At 38.5% G+C, this 22,944-nt stretch overlaps 1 protein-coding gene across 1 annotated transcript; it reads right to left on the bottom strand.

Annotated features, from left to right (window-relative positions):
* Positions 1–13,678: 13,678 nt before the first annotated feature.
* On the bottom strand, positions 13,679–16,364 carry LOC121987962 (zinc finger MYM-type protein 1-like). Its single transcript, XM_042541662.1, has 3 exons — positions 15,311–16,364; positions 14,747–15,099; positions 13,679–13,780 (listed from the first exon to the last, which is right to left on the bottom strand). Exons 1-3 carry the CDS (start codon positions 16,362–16,364, stop codon positions 13,679–13,681), a joined length of 1,509 nt encoding a protein of 502 aa, XP_042397596.1.
* Positions 16,365–22,944: the final 6,580 nt, after the last annotated feature.

The following is a 22,944-nucleotide window of genomic DNA, read 5'->3' on the forward strand; positions in this document are numbered from 1 at the left end:
ATGACCATCATATGCTAAGTGATCATCACATATTTACTTAATATGCGAGTTATAAATGTTTTCCTCTCCTTTGAGGTTGATTATATTTAGATTTCTATGAGTATGATATAAAATTAAAATTTAAACACATATAATTTGTTAGTTATTAAAATGGTCAAATTAAAAAGTTTTAATCATTAATTAAATAATATTAAATTATTCAGATTATGTGCTGTTATGAAATAATATAATGGAAATATTTATTTTTTATCGTGAATAATTTAAAGTTGACTGGTTATAAGCTAATTAAGAATCATTCCCAAGATTGATTACTTATAATTGTCGTTTATTTATATGTTTTATTAGATATCTTAGTATATTCAAAGATAATAAACATGCTTAATTAGAGTATATATATATATATATATATAGTATATGAAATTTTATTTGAACATCAATTATTATGTGTGTTGTATTGGACCCTCCGTGTGTAGGGCTGTAAATAAACCGAGTCGAGCTTTAAGGTGTTGAAGCTTGTTTGATAAGATAACAAAGTCGAGCTGAGCCGAGCTTAAAATGAACCAAGCTTTTGAAATGAGTGTTCAAGCTTGGCATGGTTTATTTTTTATGAGCTTAAACTTGTTTGAAGCTTGGTTCATTTAGGTGTTATCAAGCTCTCAATTCAAGCTTGGCTTGAGTTTGGTTCAAGCTTGGTTCGAGTTTGGTTCGTTAGATGTTATCAAGCTCTCAATTTAAACTTGTTTGATTGATTATTGAGCTTGATAATTTAAATTTATTTATTTTATTTTATTGTTTATTTAACACATTGAAAAGAGTTTTATTAATGAATATGGTTCATAAATATTGTTTACGAACATTGTTCATGAACGTTGTTCACGAACATTAACGAGCTGAACACATATGTGTTCAAGCTTGTTTGTTTAGCTTAACGAGATGTTCAAACTTGTTTGTTTAATTAATCTTATGTATATTGAACGAACATAAACAAGCTCTTACCAAGCCAAACACCAAGCTTATTCACGAACGTTTGGTTCATTTACAGCCCTACCCGTGTGTGATCAATCAAGTTAAAGTTAGGTCATGTTTTATTTTGATCCCTGTGTTTAAGTGTGGAGAAGCTTAGGAGCACAGGAAGTCGAGCGGAAGACGCAACTAGCGAGAAGAATGACACATGAAGGGAGTCGATGAGCTCGGTGCATCCGAGGGACGAAGTGCTGCGGAAGATTACACTGGTAGATGAGAAGAACGTACTCAGCGTTCGAGGGATGAGAAGCCGGAGCAGAAGTCTGCCCGAGAAGAAGGCCAGAAATTGGGTTCGGGTGAGTCTTATTTCGGCTGGCCACGATCACCCAGGCGATCAGAGCAGCAGTAGAGCAGAGAGGCTGTAAAGACTGCTGGAGGCACCCTCAACAAGGGTTGAAGACGCCTCCGAGGCGCGCCCGCGCCTCTGCCACCTTTAGACGGAAGGCGCCCTGCAATAAGCATGGAGGGCGCCCTCCATAAGCATGGAAGGCGCCTTCCATGCTTATGGAGGGCACCCTTGACTAAATTTCTAGCCGTTGCCAAAGGATAAAGTTTTATCCTTTGACGTCTCGCTGGAGGCGCCCTCCAAGTCCTTGGGAGGCGCTCTCAAGCTACGGATAGGATTTCCAGTGTTGGTGCAGTCACGTTAACGGTCTAACTCAAGTTTTGATGAATGACAAAGTAGGTTAAATTAGTTTCATATTGATCTAACACTTCTACGAAATGTGCAGGAGAAGTCTAGACGGATCGACGGGCTGACCTGATGTTTGGCAAAAAGTCCAGCTAGGTCGATGGACTGGCCTGATAGCTGGCACGAAGTCCAGATGGGTCGACGGGCTGACCTGACGTCTGGCACAAAGTCCAGCTAGGTCGATGGGCTGACCTGATAGCTGGCACGAAGTCCAGACGGGTCGAAAGGCTGACCGGACGTCTGGCAGGAAAGTGGAGGTAAGTCACTGGAGGTGAGTGACTGTGAGGACGCGTTCCCGGGAAGGGAACTTAGGCGTCGATCAAACTTAGAACCATTTTGGAACTCTAAGCTGAAATCTTGACTAGATTCCGGTCTCGGTGAGACGGAATCTAATTACTATTCTGTTTAATTATAAACTGTGCTAACACTCTGTTTTGCAGTATATATAATTTATATTTGCCTTCGGACTAACGTTTTCTTGCAGGAAGGAGATTGTTGGAAAACAAGGGTCCGGGCGCCCGGAGGCAAGTTTTATCCTCCAACACACGTCGACACGTGGAGCTTCGTGATTAGCTAGGCTACGTCACATTCCAGGCGCCCGGAAGGGATCCGAGCGCCTGGAATGTGACGTAGCCTCCTTTATAAGGAGGGTGAAGGTTGGAGCAAAGACAACTGACAACACAAGATCTTCCATTGCTTGTTCTGCTGTGCTCCTACGACGCTGCGACCGACAAAGTGATGTTTTTCTTTTTACTCTTTATTGTCGGTATTTCTTTTTCCTTAAAAGCAATTCTGTACATTACTTTTGTAATATTTTGAATTGCTAGTGGATTGCCCAACGAAAGCACTCAACGAGTGCGGGCTTTGGAGTAGGAGTCGACATAGGCTTCGAATCAAGTAAAAAATTACTTGTGTTAGCATTGTTCTGTTTTCGATCGAATTATACGATCCAACAAGTGGTATCAGAGCAAGCACCGCTCTGATTTGGTGCAACCACCAATCAGACAGGGGGTGAAATTCTTTTCCATTTTCTTTTTTGATTTTCAATTTTTCGTTATATTCTAAACTGGTATCGTTACCTTTTTAGAAATCTTCTCGTCGCAATCAATCTGAATTGGTGCAACACCAATTCAATTTTACATATTTTTCTTAATACCACACTATTAATCCAAGACAAAGTCTTGGGATTTCTTGCTTTTGTTTGTGTGTGCAGGACAAATATGTCTCAAATTGAAAGCTTCAGCACAGTACGCCCCCCTATTCAACGGGAACGATTTCCCATACTGGAAGAAGCGGATGGAGGTCTACCTGAAGACCGATTTTGATCAATGGTTCAGTGTCACAAGAGGCTACAAGGTGCCAATCGACAACTCCGGAAACCCACTAGACCCGGAACAATGGACTCCGGACATGAGAAAGAAGTCCTCGATTTATGGACTGAAGCAAACTTCGAGATCTTGGAACATCCGGTTTGATGAAGTGATCCAGTCTTATGGATTCATTCAGTGTCTGGATGAGTCTTGTGTATACAAGAAAAGTGACGGAAATATGGTGGTATTTCTTGTACATGACATTTTGCTCATTGGCAACAATGACAAAGTGTTGCCAGACGTAAGGGTATGGTTGTCTGATAACCATGATTTTACTGCATTATTTTGATTCATATATGCATGGTTTGATGTTGATTTCATAGTTTAAATCATGGTTATATCACATTTTGTGCATAGTGTGTATTTTTAGACTTAATTGCAAATTATATTATTTTTGGTGTTATTTGATGCTAATATTTAATTCTTATTTTGTAGGCATCAAAGGATCTTAGATTTGGATCTATTTGGACCGAAATTGGGCTCGAATCGGAGTCCAAACAAGAAGATCAAGCTTTGAAGCATTATGGACCGTTCATCAAGAATAGGACAGATCTGAACCATCCGTTGAAGATCTGGCCGATCCAACCTAATGGGGAGCAGATCTAAGCCATTGATGAAGATCCAGAAGTTTTGATCCAGATCTGAGTTCATCCAGCCATTGATCCAGCCGGATTAATTTGGACCGTTCAATGATGACTGTGCAGATCCGGGCCATCCAGTGATGATCTGATCGATCCGACCTACGGGAGAGTAGATCCAGACCCTAGATCAACATCAGTACCTTCAGATCGGATTTTTGGCAAACTTTCACCGTTGATTTAGCTCCAAATCAATCCCAGCCGTCCGTTCAGATCCAGATCTGATTCAAAACAGAAGCTACAGTACCCAGCTTCCTTCGTCGATCTCTCCACGCACAGCAGCTTCGTCCCGGCGGCATTTCTTCGGATTTCGACCCCTTTCCTTCTCCAATCCATTTCCCAAGCTTCAACCTCGGTGGATAATCTCTACAGCAGCTCATCCCGATCATTTGGAACCGTCGTTGGGTGTTCTCTCCGACGGAAATCTGCTCTCGGAACTTCTCTGTTCCAGCCCGATTTGGAGGTGGTCTTCCAATCGGCGACTCCGATTCCCATCAGTGGCGCTTGGAGGTGGTCCGCCGGCGTTATTGAGCTTCATCCGATGCCCATCCGCAGTCCGCAGCATCATCCCAGATCCAGAGAGCTCCGGGTAGCAGAAATCCAGATTTTCGGCCATTCATGGGGTTCCGGGTTGTTCTAGCTCGTCGGGGGTGGTCCGTCGGTGTAGCTGAGCCTTCCTTGAGCTAAGACGCAGATGAGATTCTCCACTGAGGTCCGAAATTGGGTGGTTTCGATTTCGGTCTCTTGTGTGACGGCAAGAGTATGAAGTTTGTGAGTTGATTGTGAGATGATTGGTTTTTATTTCTTTCTAGTTCTTTTTCTTACTGTTCAACAGCTTAGAACTTGTTTCTTTTAATGGTTGTTATGTTTTTATGCAAGTAATTTAGTATTTCTTTACCTTGTTGTAGTTTAATTTGAGTTTAAGTTGTGCTTGATTAATTGTTTAGAGTTTAAGTTCTAAGTTAGGGTTTACATCTTGTTTTAGATCAGATTTATTTGAGTCTCGTAATTTCATCCTTAGTTTGATGTGTGTTGATGGATTTATCACAACGTAGTGTGACAATGCGAAATGATTTGTTCATTGGCACATAGTTATGTTTCAGTCTTGCTTTAGATTAATTTCTTAATTGCTGTGTTTTTCCTCTGTTAGATTTAGATTTAAAGCTTAAACCCCCAACTCCATTTTTATATCGAAAACCCCGAAAAATAGGAATAAAAGACAATCCTAAATTACATTCTACCGTTGGTTCCTCGGATCGATCCTGGGCTTGTTACTACAACGCTATTGTGAAATTAAGGGGTTCAGTGGAATATACATTTGCTAATTTGATAAAGCCTATTTGTGACATTTAATATAGATTTTGTGCATTATCATTGTCCAAGCAGTTTGATATGAAGGACTTGGAAGAATGTGAGCATATTCTTGGGATCAAAGCAATATGGGATCGCAAGAAAAAGATGTTGTGCTTATCCCAAGCTTCATACATCGATACTATCCTAGCTCGTATTAGCATGCAAAATTCCAAGAAAAGTTTTCTACCTTTTCGGCATGGAGTACCTTTATCTAAAGAGATATGTCCTAAAACATCAAAGGAAATAGAGGAGATGAAGGTAGTTCCTTATGCTTCAGCTGTAGGAAGACTAATGTATATGATGTTATGTACGAGACCGGATATCTGTTTTGTCGTGGACATGGTTAGCATATATCAAAGTAACCTAGGACTGGATATTAGACTGCCGTAAAGTATATATTAAAGTACCTGAAGAGGACTAGAGATTATATGCTGCTTTACCGGGCAGATGATTTGCTCCCTGTGGGCTACACGGATACGGATTTTCAATCAGATAGGGACAGCAGTAAATCAACCTCGGGGTATGTGTTTACTTTAGGAGGTGGAGCCATAGCATGGAGGAGTGTTAAGCAGAAATGTGTTTCAGACTCCACCATGGAAGCTGAGTATGTGGCAGCCTTTGAGGCAGCCAAAGAAGTTGTATGGCTCAGAAATTTCTTGATAGGCTTAGATGTGATTCCTGGTTTGCCCAAATTTATCACAATTTATTGTGATAACAGTGGTGTAGTAGCAAACTCGAAGGAACCACGAGCTCATAAGGCAAGTAAACACATTGAGCGCAAGTACCACCTGATACGAGACATCGTAAAACGAGGAGAGATTGTTGTCGCCAAGATTACATTAGCAGATAACCTGATAGATCCTTTCACTAAGGTCATTCCGACGAGAGCTTTTGATAAGCATGTTGAGGGGATGAGAATCAGATGTATGACAGCATTTATGGCAACATAGTCTTTTAGTATAAGTGGGAGATTGTTAGGATGTATACTATAAGCCTAGCTTTTGTATGAATATCTGTTTTGAAATATTTTGAAATGAGAATCACCTTGGTCAAATGTCTGCATTTTATATTTATATATATGTCAATGCAGTTGTCCATTTAATTTTGTTGGTTGCTACTCGGAAAACCTAGAGGTTCCACTCTACAAAAATTTTGTACAAAAGTCTGAACCTTTTCCTAGCTACCATGTGTTCTTTTAAATTAAATTTTGGATCGCCTGCGGAACTTAACACGTTTGATCCAAAACTTAATCTATTTGTTCTTTTAGGTTTAGACGTGGATCTCCTGCGGAACTTAACACGTTTGATCCAAATCACCTAAGTTATTAATTCCATTAAATATTAATTTCTATAATTGGTTCCCAGTACTGACATGGCGAGGCACATGACCTTCTTGGATATGGGAGCAACCACCATCGACTAGACAAAACCTTTTATGGAAAGCTAATATTTAATTTCCTAAAATAACTTTAGGTTAACCGAAAGGAACAATCAAATCACAAGGAAAAGAAATAAACATAAGAACACTACATCGAAAATAAATTCGAAACACTAGAATCGTAAGCCTCTTGTATTTGGTATTATTTCCAAAAATAACTAGTATGATGCGGAAAGGAAAAATTACTAGTTATACCTTTTAGAAAGACCTCTTGATCTTCTACCGTATTCCTCTTCTAACCTCGGACGTTGTGTGGGCAACGATCTTCCGAGATGAGAAACCACCAAAGCACCTTCTTCTCCTCCTAGCTAGGTTCGGCCAAAACAAGAGTTTTACCAAGGATGAAGAAAACCACCAACCAAGCTCCAAGGGATGCAAGCTTTCTCTCCTCCTTCTTCTTCTTCTCCAAGTAGTATCCGGCCACCACAAGAGCTCCAAGCAAGAGAGAGGTTTCGGCCACCACAAAGAGGAAGAGAGGGAGAGGATGGCCGGCCACACCAAGGAATAAGAGAGGGAGAAAAATAATAGAGGTTGTACCTCTTGAAGGCACCCCAACCCCCTCTTTTATATTCCTTAGCCTTGGTAAATTAGGAAATTTAATTACAATAAAACTTCCTTAATTTTCCTTGACATGAATTAATTGAGAAAAATAAAATAAAATTTCCCAATTAAACTTATAATGGCCGGCCACATCATAGAGAGACAAATTAGACAAGTTTCAATCAACAAATTAAAACTTCCTTATTTGTCTTTGGAAATTTTAAAAAATAAAATTTCTCTTCAAAATCCCTTCATGGTTAAAAAGAAATTTCTATAATTTTATTTTTCAACATGTGAATAATTTTACAAAGAGAAAATAAAATATTTTTCCAATCTACAAATAAGGAAAGAGATCTAATCTCTTTCTTTAATCTTTTGTAGATCTTTTAAGAGAGATATTTAATTTTAATTCTCTCCAATAAATTATATCTTCCACATAAGAAAAATTAAAATTAAAATTCTTTTTATTAAGGTCGGCCCCCTTTAGCTTGGGTTCAAGCTTAGGGTCGGCCACCCATAAACCATGCTTATGCCGGCCCTAGCTTGATCCCCAAGCTAGCTTAGCCGGCCCCCTTTAGGTGGGTATAGAAGGTGGGTATAGGTGGGTATAGTACTCTATAAATAAGAGGCTACGATAGGGACCGAGAGGAGAAATTGGTTTTGGTCTCCCGATAAAATTAAGCATCCTGTGTTCGCCCCGAACACACAACTTAATTTTATCAATAATAATTCATTCCACTAGAGAACTATTATTGAACTACCGCACCAATCCCAAATTATATTTTTGGGCTCCTTCTTATTATGAGTGTGTCAGTCTCCCTGTGTTTAAGATATCGAATGTCCACTAATTAAGTGAGTTACTGACAACTCATTTAATTAATATCTTAGTCCAAGAGTAGTACCACTCAACCTTATCATCATGTCGGACTAAGTCCACCTGCAGGGTTTAACATGACAATCCTTATGAGCTCCTCTTGGGGACATTATCAACCTAGTATCTCTAGGACACAGTTTCCTTCTATAATCAACAACACACACTATAAGTGATATCATTTCCCAATTTATCGGGCTTATTGATTCATCGAACTAAATCTCACCCATTGATAAATTAAAGAAATAAATATCAAATATATGTGCTTGTTATTATATTAGAATTAAGAGCACACACTTTCATAATAACTGAGGTCTTTAATATCTTTATAAAGTCAGTATAAAAGAAACGACCTCTAATGGTCCTACTCAATACACTTTAAGTGTACTAGTGTAATTATATAGTTAAGATAAACTAATTCCTAATTACACTACGACCTTCTAATGGTTTGTTCCTTTCCATTTTGGTCGTGAGCTACTGTTTATAATTTATAAGGTACTGATAACATCATCTTCTGCATGTGACACCACATACTATGTTATCTACAATATAAATTAATTGAACAACTACAAACAAATGTAGATAATTTGACCAAATGTGATTCTTTATTCAAAACAAATGTTTACAAAAGCTTAGGCTTTCAATATACACTCCAACAAATTTATATTGTAGATAACATGGTGTGTGGTGCCACACAAAATATCATGTTATTGGTTCCTTATAAATTATAAATAGTAGCTCATAACCAAGATGGATTGGGACAAACCATTGGAATGGTTGTAGTATAATTTGGTATTAGTCTATCTTGGTTATAAAATTATACTAATACACTATGTGTGTATTGAGCATGCCCGTTTGAGGTTGTTTTATTTGTACTGACTACGTAAAAGAACAACACCTTTGTTATTATGGATATGCGTCCTCTTAATCTCTATATAATAACAAGCACGTATACTTAGTATTTATTTCTTTAACTTATCAATGGATGAGATTTATTCGTTAAATCAATAGGCCCGATGAGTTGGAAGATAGTATTATTTATATGGTGTGTTGTTAATTACAGAAGCAAACTGTGTCCTAATTATTTAAGCTAATGATGTCCCCTCGAGGAGCTCATAAGGATTATCATATAAACCATGCAGGTGGACTTAGTCCGGCATGATAATAAAGTTGAGTGGTACTACTCTTGGAATCAGATGTTAATTAATTGGGTTGTTAGTGACTTAATTAATTAATGAACATACGATATCTTAAACACGGGGAGATTAACTCACTCATGATAAGAAGGAGCTCATATTGTAATATGAGATTGGTACGATAGTTCAATAATAACCCTTTAGTGGTATGAGTTATTATTGATGGACTTGGGTTGGATGTTCGGGTCGAACACAGGAAGCCCGAGCCCATCAGGTGGCCTAAATCAATTCTCCTCTAGGTCTCTGTTGTAGCCTCTATATAAAGTCTTGCATCCACCCATGCATAACTTGGTTTGGTTTAACTTGGCTTGGTTTAACTTGATTTGGTTTAACTTGTCTTGGTTTAACTTGGTTATAGAAAGGGAGATTTTTTCTAAACAAAATTCTGTTATTTTTCTTTTTTTGTAACCGATGGCAAGCTTATAAAAAGGAGTAGGTGGTGGCTCCTAAAACCTAATTTTCCTAATTCTCTTTTCCCTATCTTGTGGTCAGCGACACCTCTCTCTCCCTCTAGGGTCGGCACCCCTTTCCCCCTTCCTCTCCTAGCTAGGGTCGGCGCCCCTTCCTAGCAATCCATTGGTCATCGGCGGCAAGAAGAAGAGGAAGAAAAGGAAGAAGAGGAAGAAGAGGAGAGAAGAAGGAAAAAGATTGGAAGGTGCCCCATCCTAGAGCCTCCTTTTGTAGCCGGTGGTTTGGAAACCGAGAAGAGAAGGAGAGTGGTGTTGTCTTGATAGATCGTCGCCCACACGACGTCCAAGAAGAGGAGAGGAATACGACAGAAGATCAAGAGGTCTTTAGCTACAAAGAAAATGTACAACTAGTTCTTAATTCCGCTGCGTATCTAGTTTTGTTTTCTTTTTATTGATTTTGAATACCAACACAAGAGGCCAGCGATCTTGTACTTCGATCAAGGTGTGCTTTGATCCGTCAAGAACTTGCTTGATTGATCAAACACATGTCTGATCGAACATGCGGGTTGCTAAGAATAGTTCTGTACTTGTACAATTTTTGTACGAGGAAATTTAAACAGAACGGAATTCCAGCACCCTTCATGTACAACCTCGGTTTTGAAAACAGATTTTACTTAGTTTTAAAAGTTGGTCTTGAAAGTTGGATTTTCCAAACATAGTTTTGAAAATTGATTTTAAAAGTTGGATTTTACAAACTTAGTCTTGAAAAATAAAATTTTACTTAGTTTTGAAATTTTGATTTGAAAATTGGACTTAGCTTTAATAATCTTCCTTTTGTAAAAATGCTATATTTGAAAATTGTGTCTTAAATTTACAAAGTTTATTTCAAAAATTAGGTTAAATTTGCAAATTTTATCTTTAAAAATCACTCAAAAATTTACAAAGTTATTTTTCAAAAGTTATCTTCCTTTAAAACTTAGTTATTTTTTTTAGAAAGCTAAAAGCTAAGGTTTTAAGTAAAATATTCTATGTTTTCTACTTTAGACTCCCCCAAGTCAATTTAACTTTAATTCTTTAATTTTTCTCTTACTTCCCTAAATCACTTATTTTTCTGTGTTATTTTTTGATGAATGTTAAAGGGGGAGGGTTAGGTGGCTTAAGTTAGTTAAAATAAATCAATGAAATACCAAATAAAGACTAACTTAAAAAACCTTATAATTGCTTGTTTTACTTGCATATTTTTTACTAACTTAACCCAGGCTGTCATAAGTCCAGACGGGTCGACGGGCTGACCTGACGTCTGGCACGAAGTTCAGCTAGGTCGATGGGCTGACCTGATAGCTGGCACGAAGTCCAGACGGGTTGATGGCCTGACCTGACATCTGGCACGAAGTCCAGCTAGGTTGATGAGCTGACCTGATAGCTGGCACGAAGTCCAGACAGGTCAAAGGGCTGACCGGACGTCTGGCAAGTAAGTGGTGGTAAGTCACTGGAGGAGAGTGACTGTGAGGACGCGTTCCCGAGAAGGGAACTTAGACGTCGATCCAACTTAAAACCATTTTGGAACGCTAAGTTGAGATCTTGACTAGATTTCGGTCTCGGTGAGACGGAATCTAATTACTATTCTGTTTAATTATAAACTGTGCTAACACTTTGTTTTACAGGATATATAATTTACATTTGCCTTCGGACTAACGTTTTCTTGCAGGAAGGAGATTGCTGGAAAACTAGGGTTCGGGAGTCCGGAGGTAAGTTTTATCCTCCAACGCACGTCGACACGTGGAGCTTCGTGATTGGCTGGGCTACGTCACATTCCAGGCGCCCGGAAGGGATCCGGGTGCCCGGAGCCTCCTATATAAGGAGGGTGAAGGTTGGAGCAAAGACAACTAACAACACAAGATCTTCCATTGCTTGCTCTACTGTGCTCCTACGACGTTGTGATCGACAAAGTGTTGTTTTTCTTTTTACTCTTTATTGTCGGTATTTCTTTTTCTTTAAAAGCAATTCTGTACTTTACTTTTGTAATATTTCGAATTTCTAGTGGATTGCCCAACGAAAGCACTCAATGAGTGCGGGCCTTGGAGTACGAGTCGACATAGGTTCCGAACCAAGTAAAAAATTACTTGTGTTAGCATTGTTCTATTTTCGTGTTTCCGCTGCTTACTCGCTTAAATTTTAAATCGATATTCACCCCCCCCTCCATCGAATTACACGATCCAACATCCAGAAGCTATAAAAAGGCCCCTAGAGCTAGGAAATAGCACAACAACTGCTGTAATCAATTTTCTAGTCTTTTCTGAGCTTTTCATAGATTATAAGAGACTTCTCCGCCTACAAAAAGGAGATATTTTTAGTGGAGCTTTGCAACCGTCTTGAATTAACAACCACATAGGTTGTAGTTAAGTTAAACCTGTTAGCCTCTTTTAATTGTTTCAGTTGTTGATTTGAGTTTATAATTATTGTGATAGTGCTACTAATCTTAATTGAAAAAACAGAGAAAGATTTTGTTTTACTTTTTAACAGACGATGCACCCTCTTACCGACCCCGCTGCTCCAACATGTTGTAGTATCATCCAAAGGAGAATCTCATTATGCATTTAAAGTTCATATGAATGTTATCTAAATTTTACATTATGATTTATAATTCAAAGTAAGCATGAGCATTTTATATATTTTGCAGCATCAACAACTGTTGCTCTTCATTCACAAGCTTTGTCTATTTCGAGGTTCAATAGGTTTACTTTTTCTGAATGAAGTAAACAAATCCAGCTTCATTTAGATATTTTAGATCTTGATTTGACACTTCTTATAAATAAACCTGTTGCACTTACTGATACTTGCAACATTGAATAAGTATCTTTCCATAAGATTTGGGAAAGATCAAATAGACTTAGCTTAATATTTATGCAAATGCTCGTAACAGATATCATTAAGTCAACAATTCCTAAAATTGATGATGCTAGAGAATTTATGAAGTTTGTAGAAAATCTATCTCAATTTGAGTCTGTTGGTAAGTTATTATGGGATATTAATGGGTATGTTAACCATCATGAAGTTTGATGATTATCATGCATGAGCATATCACTGAAATGATGAATATTACTGCAAGATTGAATTCCATGAGAATGAAATTGAGCCAAAGCTTCCTTATGTAGTTTATTGTAAACTCCCTATCTCTTGAGTATGAGTCATTCCAAATCAACTATAATACTATAAAGGATAAATGAAATGTGACTAAATTGTAAAGTATGCTTATTCAAGAGGAAGCAAGGTTAAAAAACAAAGAGTTCACTCAATTAATCTCATGTCAAAAAGAAATCAAGAAAGAAAAATACAACGAACAATAACGGATACTTAAAGTTAAATGTGTCATCTGTCCAAAATCAAAACAAGAGACAAAAGAATGATAAGTATCATTTTTATCATAAGCCTGAACACTTTCAGAAAGATTATCAAAAATGAAAGACTTGGTAGAAAAGAAAAGTAAACCTGCTGTTTTTGTATATTTTGAATCAAATTTGGCAGAAGTTCCTTATAATATATGGTGGATTGATTCTTGTTGTACTACTCATGTTTCAAATATGATGTAGAGATTTCTTACGATCCAAATCATAAAGCTAAATGAAAAGTTTACCTTTATGAGAAATCGAGTCAAGGCTCCAGTTAAAGCTATTGGAACTTATTATTTGATTTTATACACTAGATATCATTTAGATTTTTTTTTTCAAACTCTTTATATTTCTTCTGTTAGTAGAAATTTAATTTCTTTATCAAAACTTGATATAGTTGGATACTCATTTAAGTTTGAAAATAAATATTTCAGTTTGTTTAAGAATAATCACTCTATTGGTTTTGGTATTTTTTATGATGACTTGTATACAGGGGCGGAGCTAGGATATTGGTTGAGTGTAGGCAATAATAAAATATATTTAATAAAGTAAAACAAAATTCAATTTTATAATTGTAATGGTATAAAATTAAAGATCAACAAAGACTAAGCAATATATAATAGAACAGAATATGATGCATAAAAGATTAAAAGTTGACATAATAATTAAACCGTAAATGACAAAATGAAAACTAACCCGTTGAGCTTGTCCAACCGGATTATCCTCCCTAATATCAAAAAAACTATCTATTCCACCATCTTCAAAAAGATTCTTGGTTATAAGATACACTCAAAAGTTGTTCATAATTTTCAAGCATCAAGCCAATACCATCCACGTTGATGAAATCTGTATAGAAATATAGCTGCAAATGAATAAGACAAATTAGCACTTGCCATGAAAATTTAAAATGGAAAGCTAAAACTTATACTTATGAGTGATAACGTGACATATTCAACAATTAGTAAAACTACATGATTTTTTAAAGAATAAATTCATTTCAAAGAAGAGTTGTAAAGAGTTTAAGTCAAGAAGCTAATTCTTTTATTAACAAAGCATGCAATATGAAATCAAACATCACAACATAATTACCTTACAATTGTTCTTTTCGAGTCTTCATATTTTGAAACTTTTGTATAATAGCTTCATTATCAACCGTTAGAAATATATCTTTCTCTACATAGACAATAAGACTATCATTCATCCAATCGTCACTCATTCGATTGCGCAACCTGTCTTTCACAATTCTCATGGCAGAAAATACTCTCTCTACAGACGCAGTCGCAACTGGTAAAATTAATGCTAATGTCAAAAGTTTAAAAACCAATGGATACACCATATTTTTCTTTGACATAACTAACTTCTCTGAAAGATCACCGAGGACTTTCAATCCTTGAAATGTTTTGTTAGAACGCATATCACATATATAAGTTTCAAGTTGATCATCAAGTACGAGAAGATCAAATCTTGAGAAATCTTGTGGATAAAACTCAGCCAGTTGCAACAATTTTTTCTTGTCAAAAGCTATAAAAGAGTTTTGTGGACACAAACAAGCTACACAAAGAAGTAACTCTGTACTTGCCTCTGAGAAACGATCATTTAATTCTTGAAGTTGCATATCAATAACACCATAAAATAAATCAACTCGATAGTGATGTAAATTTGTCACTTATGGTGGATTACGATGGGGACGACCACGTGGTGCCCAACGTGTGAACATATCATCCATTTTGAGACAATCAATGTAATGTTGTTGACAAAAATACTAAACCTTTTCTAAAAATGAATCCCAACCATCTTCTCTCATATTTTGGAGTCGGTGTTTGCATACTTGTACCAAATCCATTGCGTTTACAATATCCTGATCTTTCTTTTGTAATGCCGTCGACAATTCACTCGAAATCCCTAAGACATGTTTCATCAAGTATAGATTGAATGCAAAATCAAATGAAAGTATTGACTCCAATAAATTAAATGCCTCAGTTTTTTGATCAGGAGAACTGGAATCATCTTCTGAAATCATTTCAAGCACATCACTGACAGCAGAGAACATAGAAATCAAACTGTTCAAAGAATTGTAATGTGACCCCCAACGTGTATCCCCAACACGTTGAAGAGTAGTTTCTTGATTAAGCCCTCGACCACTTGAAATTTCACCCCTCTCTAGTGCCTCAACAATAAAATCTGAATGTTTCTCCTTAAGAAGATCAGAACGTTTGCAGGATGATCCAACAACATTTACCACATCACCAACAATACGAAAGAAATTAGAAATTGGAAGATTTTTTCTTGGCCACAGCTATAAGAGCTAGTTGAAGCTGATGGGCAAAACAATGTATGTAAAATGCACATGGGTTCTCCTTTAAAATGAGTGCTATTAGACCATTAAATTTACCTTGCATATTACTTGCTCCATCAAAACCTTGTCCTCTCACATTAGATATGCTCAAATTATATTTAGCGAACATCTTATCAATAGCAGCTTTAAGTGAGAGTGCTGTAGTACTAGTAACATGTTCAATTCCAATAAAACGCTCATTTATATGCCCACTACTATCAACATAGCGCAAAACAACTGACATTTGCTCCTTCATTGACACATCACGAGATTCATCAACTAAATTAGAGAATAATGAATTACCAATATCTTTGATAATAACATTAATTGTTTCAGTTGCACAAGCCCTTACTATATCCTTCTGAATATCCGGTGATGTTAACTTGCAATTTTTAGGAGCATTTTTCAATATCACATCATTAATCTCTTTATTATGAGCACCTAAAAACTCCAGTTGAATAAGAAAGTTACCCGGATTAAGAGAACCTTCAGTCTCATCATGACCCCGAAATGAATTCCCTTGTCGCAACAGAACTCTAATACAATCAATCGAAGCAGTGAGACGGATACGATAATCACTTCGCATTTGCTTTGACTGTTTGTGAAAAATTGATTGGATGTGCTCATCTTGATTCATCAAAGCTTCACAATTCATTCGAGCTTTATGATGTTCACTATCATGTTGGCCAACATGAATATTTAATCTATCTTTACTCTTCCAATTTGTGAATCCTTCACTAACAAAAGTCTCTCCTCCGGCTTGTTTCCCCTTAGTTGTCTTGAAAAGATAACAATACAAACAATACGCTGCATCTTTTTCTATACTATATTCCAACCAATCGCCAAATTCTTTAAACCATGAAGGATTGAACCGTCTAAATTGGCTTACTCCAAATTTTCGTTTTGGGAATTCATAACTTGAAGGTTGACATGGGCCTTTTTGTAAATATATCCTTCGAACTTGATCTCTAATGTTAACATTATAAGAACAAATGGGAATCCTTTGTCCAGGATCTGCTGGTAGTTGTGAAAAATCAAATTCTCCAACTGTAACATTTCCAGTATTTTGTTCTTCTGGTTCTGGAGCTTTTCTTTTAAAAAATCTATGCATTGTAGACATAGTGATTTCCTAATATAAATAAATAAAAAATAAATTAACAATCCAAACTTAAACAAAATTCTAAAATTATCAAATTATATATTTAATTAACATAGCATAGATTTAATATTTATCCATACTTTTTTACCCATGCTGCCGTGCACAACCTTGTATATGAATAATTATTGCAAAAGAAAAAAAAAATTCTCATAGTTAACTATCACATTAGTGGGCAGTGGCTGTAGTTGTTAATTTTTAAGCATTATTAGCATATAGTAGAAAACAAAAAAATATATAGATAGCTTTTTATTGAAAATTATTTAATAAAAATATATAGATAACTTTTTTACCCAAGCATAGTTCGCCGTTTTTTTTTTCGGAACAGGAAAAAAGCATTTAGGTTAAGGCCTTAAGGGTTACCTTGGGTCCTTGGGCTTCTTAGATTGCTATGGAGTGCGGCAGCAAAGGAGGAAGATGAAGTCGAAAAGGAGGCGGCGGCCGCTGGCCGGCGAGGAAAGACTGACTACTGAAGAATGAAGATGGGTATTTCGGGAGGCGTTTGTGAGGTTGCTGCAGCTTGCAGGCGTGTAGCCGACTGTGTGGTCGCACACGATACTTTTCTCCCAACTCGTGTAGTCGTGTTCGGTGTTCCTCTGGGCCTCTGGCTCTCTGCAGGTTCGGCGTGGAGACTGCAGAATTCGTTCGTCGCAAGATTAGAGAGGCAGAGAGCAATTAGTTTAATGGGGTTGACTTAGGGCAAAAAAAAAGATTAATAATATATTTTTTTTTTGTCCGGGCCCAGTGTGGGCAACTGCCCACACTGGGCCCGTGTAAGCTCCGCCAGTGCTTGTATACATTAAAGCTTAATAGTTTGTTTATTGAGACTCTATTTAGCTTACATCATAATATTGGAACAAAATGTGGTTTAATGGATGAAATCTCAGCTTACTTGTGGCATAAACATTTGGATTATATATCTAAAGAATGGTTACAAAGGGCAGTAAAGAATGAAATTTTTCATGATTTGGATTTTATTGATCTTAAAATTTGTGTGGATTGTATTAAGGGAAAAATACAAAACACATAATTAAGAAAATATCTACAAGAAGCACACAACTTTTAGAAATTGTACATACCGACATATGTGGACCTTTTGATGTTCAATCCCTTGGAAGAGAAAAATATTTCATGATTATTGACATTATGACTATGTCTATTTGTTGCATGAAAAATATCTATTGGTAAATATCTTAGAGGTATTTTTTAATGAGGTTGAAAGACAATTAGATAGAAGTTAAAAATTATCTGATTTGATAGAGGTGATTGTTGGGATCTTAGATGGCTAGAGGGGGGTGAATAGCCTCTTTGAAAAACACTAAACAGAAATTTCTTCAAGAACTTTGTTAGCACAGCACAGCGGAAATAGAAAAACTAAAACGAAAGAAAACAAACACACAGCAGACACAAGGATATACGAGGTTCGGGGATAACTTGCCCCTACTCCTCGGCGTGTCCGTAAGGAGGACGACTCCTTGATCTTTCGGTAGATCACACCCCAGACAAGATCCGGCTAAAGATGTCTCCTTCTCGGTGGAGCAACCTCTCAACAAAATCTCAGATGATTATAGATTTAAGCACAAGACTTACAGTGGCTGAGAAAAATATTAAGATGAGCTTACAGCCACGCGGAGAAGAGAACAGAGCAGAGAGCGCACAATCAACCTTCTCAGCAAAGAGCTCACAGCTTCACCAACTTGCTTTCTCGAAGGCTTGATCACAAAAGACAGAGAATTCAGAATACCCTTTCTGAACTCCTCTTCTTCCTTCTTATGTCTCTCTGCTTCACTGGCTCGAATCACCGCCGTCTGCAGAATCGCTGCTGCCAGCCAGGCGTAGCCAATCACACCTCCTCCTCTTCTGATTCTCTGAACCCATGCCAATGGAAATCACTGGCGTCTCTGGATACGAACCAATAGCTAGAGGTCAAACTGAGCAGCCCAATCTTAATCAGATTTCGTCAGAGAACGTTGATGCCTCAAATGCATCTGTTGCAGCAAATTACAGTGAAACGGGTACTTGTCTCCTTCTCTTAATGAAGCTTAATTTGAATCCAAACATGAGAATGTGACCTGCAACCTGCAAGCTAGAAAGACTCACAGCAAATGGTTAAAAACAGATAGGTGAATACAAATACGGCAATCAGAAAAAGTGCATGCAAAGCAAACAATACCGTGGATTGGTCTGCAGACCGAACCACGCTTTCTGGATCATCTCTGATCGGTCTGCAGACCGATCAGGAACTAATCTGATCGGTCCCCAGACCGATCAGGCGTCGCTCTTTCCGAAGGTGCGCAGCTTCTGATCGGTCTGCGGACCGATCAGGCACTAATCTGATCGGTCCCCAGACCGATCAGGCGTCGCTCTTTCCGAAGCTTAAAACCTCCTGATCGGTCTCCAGACCGATCAGTAAAATCTCAGTAGGCTACTGATTGATTTCTGATCGGTCCGCAGACCGATCAGTAAAATCACAGTGGGTTACTGATCGATTTCTGATCGGTCCGCAGACCGATCAGTAAAATCACAGTGGGCTACTGATCGATTTCTGATCGGTCTGCAGACCGATCCAGCTTCTTGACTCAGTCCGGGTCGAGCCCTCTCTGACCTAGTCCGGAGAAATGAGCTCCCTAGCCCTCTCCGACTTCATCTGGTCCTAGAGAACGAGCTACCGAACCCTCTCTGACTCCGCATGCCAAGTTTCCTTCTTGGACTTTTCAACACCAGATGTCCGATCACCCTTGATCCATCTGGATTTTCCCTTGCCCGGCTTCACTCACCAGGACTTGCACCTAGCTTCACTCACTAGGGTTTTCACCTGGCTTCACTCACCAGGACTTGCACCTAGCTTCACTCACTAGGGTTTTCACCTGGCTTCACTCACCAGGACTTTCAACTACCTTCAATCAGGTCAACCAGTAATTAATCTGAGTTAATTGTTCTGATACAAACTTAAATCGGTGTCAACAAAAAACCAACATCCAGGTCAGACTGTATCAACAATCTCCCCCTTTTTGTTGTTTGACAACACGATTTAAGTTTAGATCAGAAATGCTCATATACCCATAATTTTAGGGAAATCAGGATCCTCCCCCTAAGACGGATACACCACCAAGTCAAGGACGGGAATCAAGATCCTTCCCGTTATCCTCTCCCCTAAAATCTTTAGATCATTAATTTCTAAACTTAGGTATCCTCTCCCCCTTTGTCAAACACCGAAAAGGTGCAAATGAGGTGACAAAAACTAAAAAGGCTCCCCCTTAATCCATACTGCCTTCTTTTAACTGACCTAGAGTTCCCTCTAAGGTCACAATACGACAGTAAGAAAGACAAAAGATACAATCAAATCATGGCATAGGAACAGCATATTATTAAAAAAACATAGAAAATGAAGCATAATAAGGAGCAAGCAAATATAAAACCGAGTAGCATAAATATATGAGTAGCATCAGAAGTGTAAACATCCAGATCAGACTAACAAATAACATCCAAAATACATACAGACAAGGTGACACACAATATATCAATCAACGTCCGGCGGCACGCTGGAGGATGAATAGCCTGGGTAAGACTGCGGAGGCGGGTAGCGTGCCATCCATCCGAGTAGCAACTGCTGTGTCACCACCTGATGACTGCGCATATCATCGAAGCGCTGGTCAATATGCCCGCGCAGGTCATCGTAGCGCCGGTCAATCCGTATGCGTAGTCCATCGAACTCAGCAGCCACCATCTCCTCGTGACGATCAAATCGGCTCTCCAACTCAGCGATCTGCCAGCGCAGGTCTGGATCCGCCTCGCCAATGTCAGCAGGAGGAGCAGCAACAGGAGCAGCTGCAGCCTGTCGTGGTAACTCACCTAAAGCTCTCCCATCCTTCCACTGAACATCCCCATTTCGCCCTATGATTCCAGACTTGGAAAATGCCCGTTTCCCAAGTCGGCAATCTTGCCTGACCATTTTGATTATTCTACCCTTAGAGACATCAACCTGAAGGGTCTCAAGCCAATCAGTAATTATATACCCATAAGACATATAAATAGTGAAGCCGCTAGGCTGAGAATATGATACGATCGAGGAGTAGATGTTCGACATGATATCAAAATCGAGACGCCGACGCAAACCATAAAGCATAAGACAATGATATGATCGGATCTCAGATAATGGTTTAGATGTGATAGGTAGAAGGCAGTTCGTGACAATTTTAAAAAGAATGTAATCTTGAGGAGATAATCTCAAGGCTGCAAAAGTAGGGAAGTCAACATCTAGCTCATCTAGCCCTTGTCTAGGCTGTCTGAAGAAGTACTCATATATATCGTCAGATGAGATATCAAACGGTGGAAGTAACTGATCTGGTAAGTCAGGAAATATCGAAAAGACATCACCGGAACACCTCCGACAATCGAGATACTCAAAGAAAGATGAGATACTGAAATCAAGAGTCCGCTTAGCAACTCTTGTTTTAAAACCTTGATCATTAGTCTCATGAAGGTTATTATAGAACTCAGAGACCAAGTCATAGTTGATATCCCGTTCCAAGTAGACTAGTGAATCGAGTTTGTAGTATGCTATGATTTCGGACACTTGTGGGCAAAATTTGTCCATGAATTTTCTATCCACGGACCTACAAGGAAGTAATTTGAATGTCCTTTGTTGAAAAGCTTGCTCAGACTGACGGTTTGGGAATCTACTGGAACTAGCTGGTTGGGGTCGAGAAGGAGCAGCAGGAGCTTTGGATTTATCTCTTGGACTTGGTACCTTCCTACTGGTTTCTTCCTAAGGGGACACAATGGGGTAAGATGGGGCAATGAGTGAGCACCGGAGCCACCAACAAATAAGAACCGAGACAAACACAACAACAGAAGATGAGAAATGAAAACACAATGCCAAGTTCTATAGAGGTAGGAGTTACCTTGGAGCCATGGAACTCTCGGCTAGGGCTTCCGAGGGCTGGAGCTTCGGCGTGCAAGGAGAAGAGAAAGGGTGGGCTGGTGGGAAGAGTCGGCTAGGGTTCGCGTGAATGAGGGAAAGAGGGGATCGGGAGGTTTTAAGGGTTAAGATGGGTGTACAGTGAAGAAATGATCGGACGGTTGTCCGATCAGAAGGTATCCGACGCCCCTGATCGGTCACCAGACCGATCAGGGAACCTCCTGACCGGTCTGTGGACCGATCGGAAGGTGATCAGTGGCCCTCTCGGTCACCGCCGATCGGAACTTCCGATCGGTCCGTAGACCGATCGGAGATCGACAAAGAAGAGTCACCAGGAATTTCTGGAACCACCGATCGGTCTATGGACCGATCGGAAGAGCCTATGCGTGTCAGTTATCCGATCGGTCCTGGACCGATCGGTGAGTAAAATAACGATCGGTCCCGACCGATCAGATTCTGACATGTAAAGGTTGGGAAGTTGGATCGGTCGTCGACCGATCCATCTTCTCTGATCGGGTAGCCCGATCGATGTCTCGACATCGAAATTTTCGGTGATTTCAGAATCAAATCCTTAGATATGTTTGATAGTTCGTAGAAGTTTCTCCAGTAAAACTTTCAAAATCAATATCTAGAACCCTGAGAATCTACAAGCATAACTATGTCCTAACGATGGGCTCTTATGGTGTGAATTTGTTTATAATTTGAGACTTTCAAATTCGACTACAAACACTGAGATTTCAGACAAGTTTCAAGTTTGTCAAAATAGACAACTTGTCCTAATTTGCAATCAAGGCATGAAAGCTGAAATTCTTGATTCTTGTTATGTTTAGTTTCAAGTTTGTCAAAATATATCCAATTTATTATTATTTCCTTTAATAACCTATCGTTTTATCAATCAAAAGTCATGACATGAACCAAACAACAATACCAATCAACACATCAACCATCAACCATCAACCATGATTAGAAAAATTTCTAGGCAAGAGTCCAACCAAGATTCCTTGGATGGAATATATGAGTAAGATCTAGGAGCCAAATACACGTGAATTATGTAATGACCTTCCCCATACTCCATTAATGTCTCTTCAACCTAATTATTCAAGGGATGCATGATACATTTTGAATAATTAGGTTGATCCTAGCATCTCACCCCATTTCTAGCAAACAAAAATATTTTGTTAAACCTTATAGTTTGTGTGAGATGTTCCCAAGTTGCCCAAATTATTGTCCCAATTACTCTTGTCATTTTAATAGTCCTTATTGATCATGGTGAAGTTCTAATGACCTAAAGAGCCAAACACATTCCCAACTCCCTCCTTAAATGACTAAATTCATTCTCCGGAAGGGGTTTGGTGAAAATGTCGGCTAGGTTTGACTTTGACTCCACATATGTGAGCACAATGTCTCCCCTAGCTACGTGATCTCTTATGAAGTGATGACGCACTTCAATGTGCTTGGTCCTTGAATGATGGACTGGATTTTTAGTTAGGTTGATCGTGCTAATGTTGTCACATAGCACTTGTACACCCTTATAAGAAAGTCCATAATCCTCTAGGGTGTGTATCATCCACAACAACTGTGATACACTCTCTCCCATGGCAATATATTCGGCCT

Source organism: Zingiber officinale, chromosome 5B, assembly GCF_018446385.1.
Source record: "Zingiber officinale cultivar Zhangliang chromosome 5B, Zo_v1.1, whole genome shotgun sequence".
NCBI lineage: Eukaryota > Viridiplantae > Streptophyta > Magnoliopsida > Zingiberales > Zingiberaceae > Zingiber > Zingiber officinale.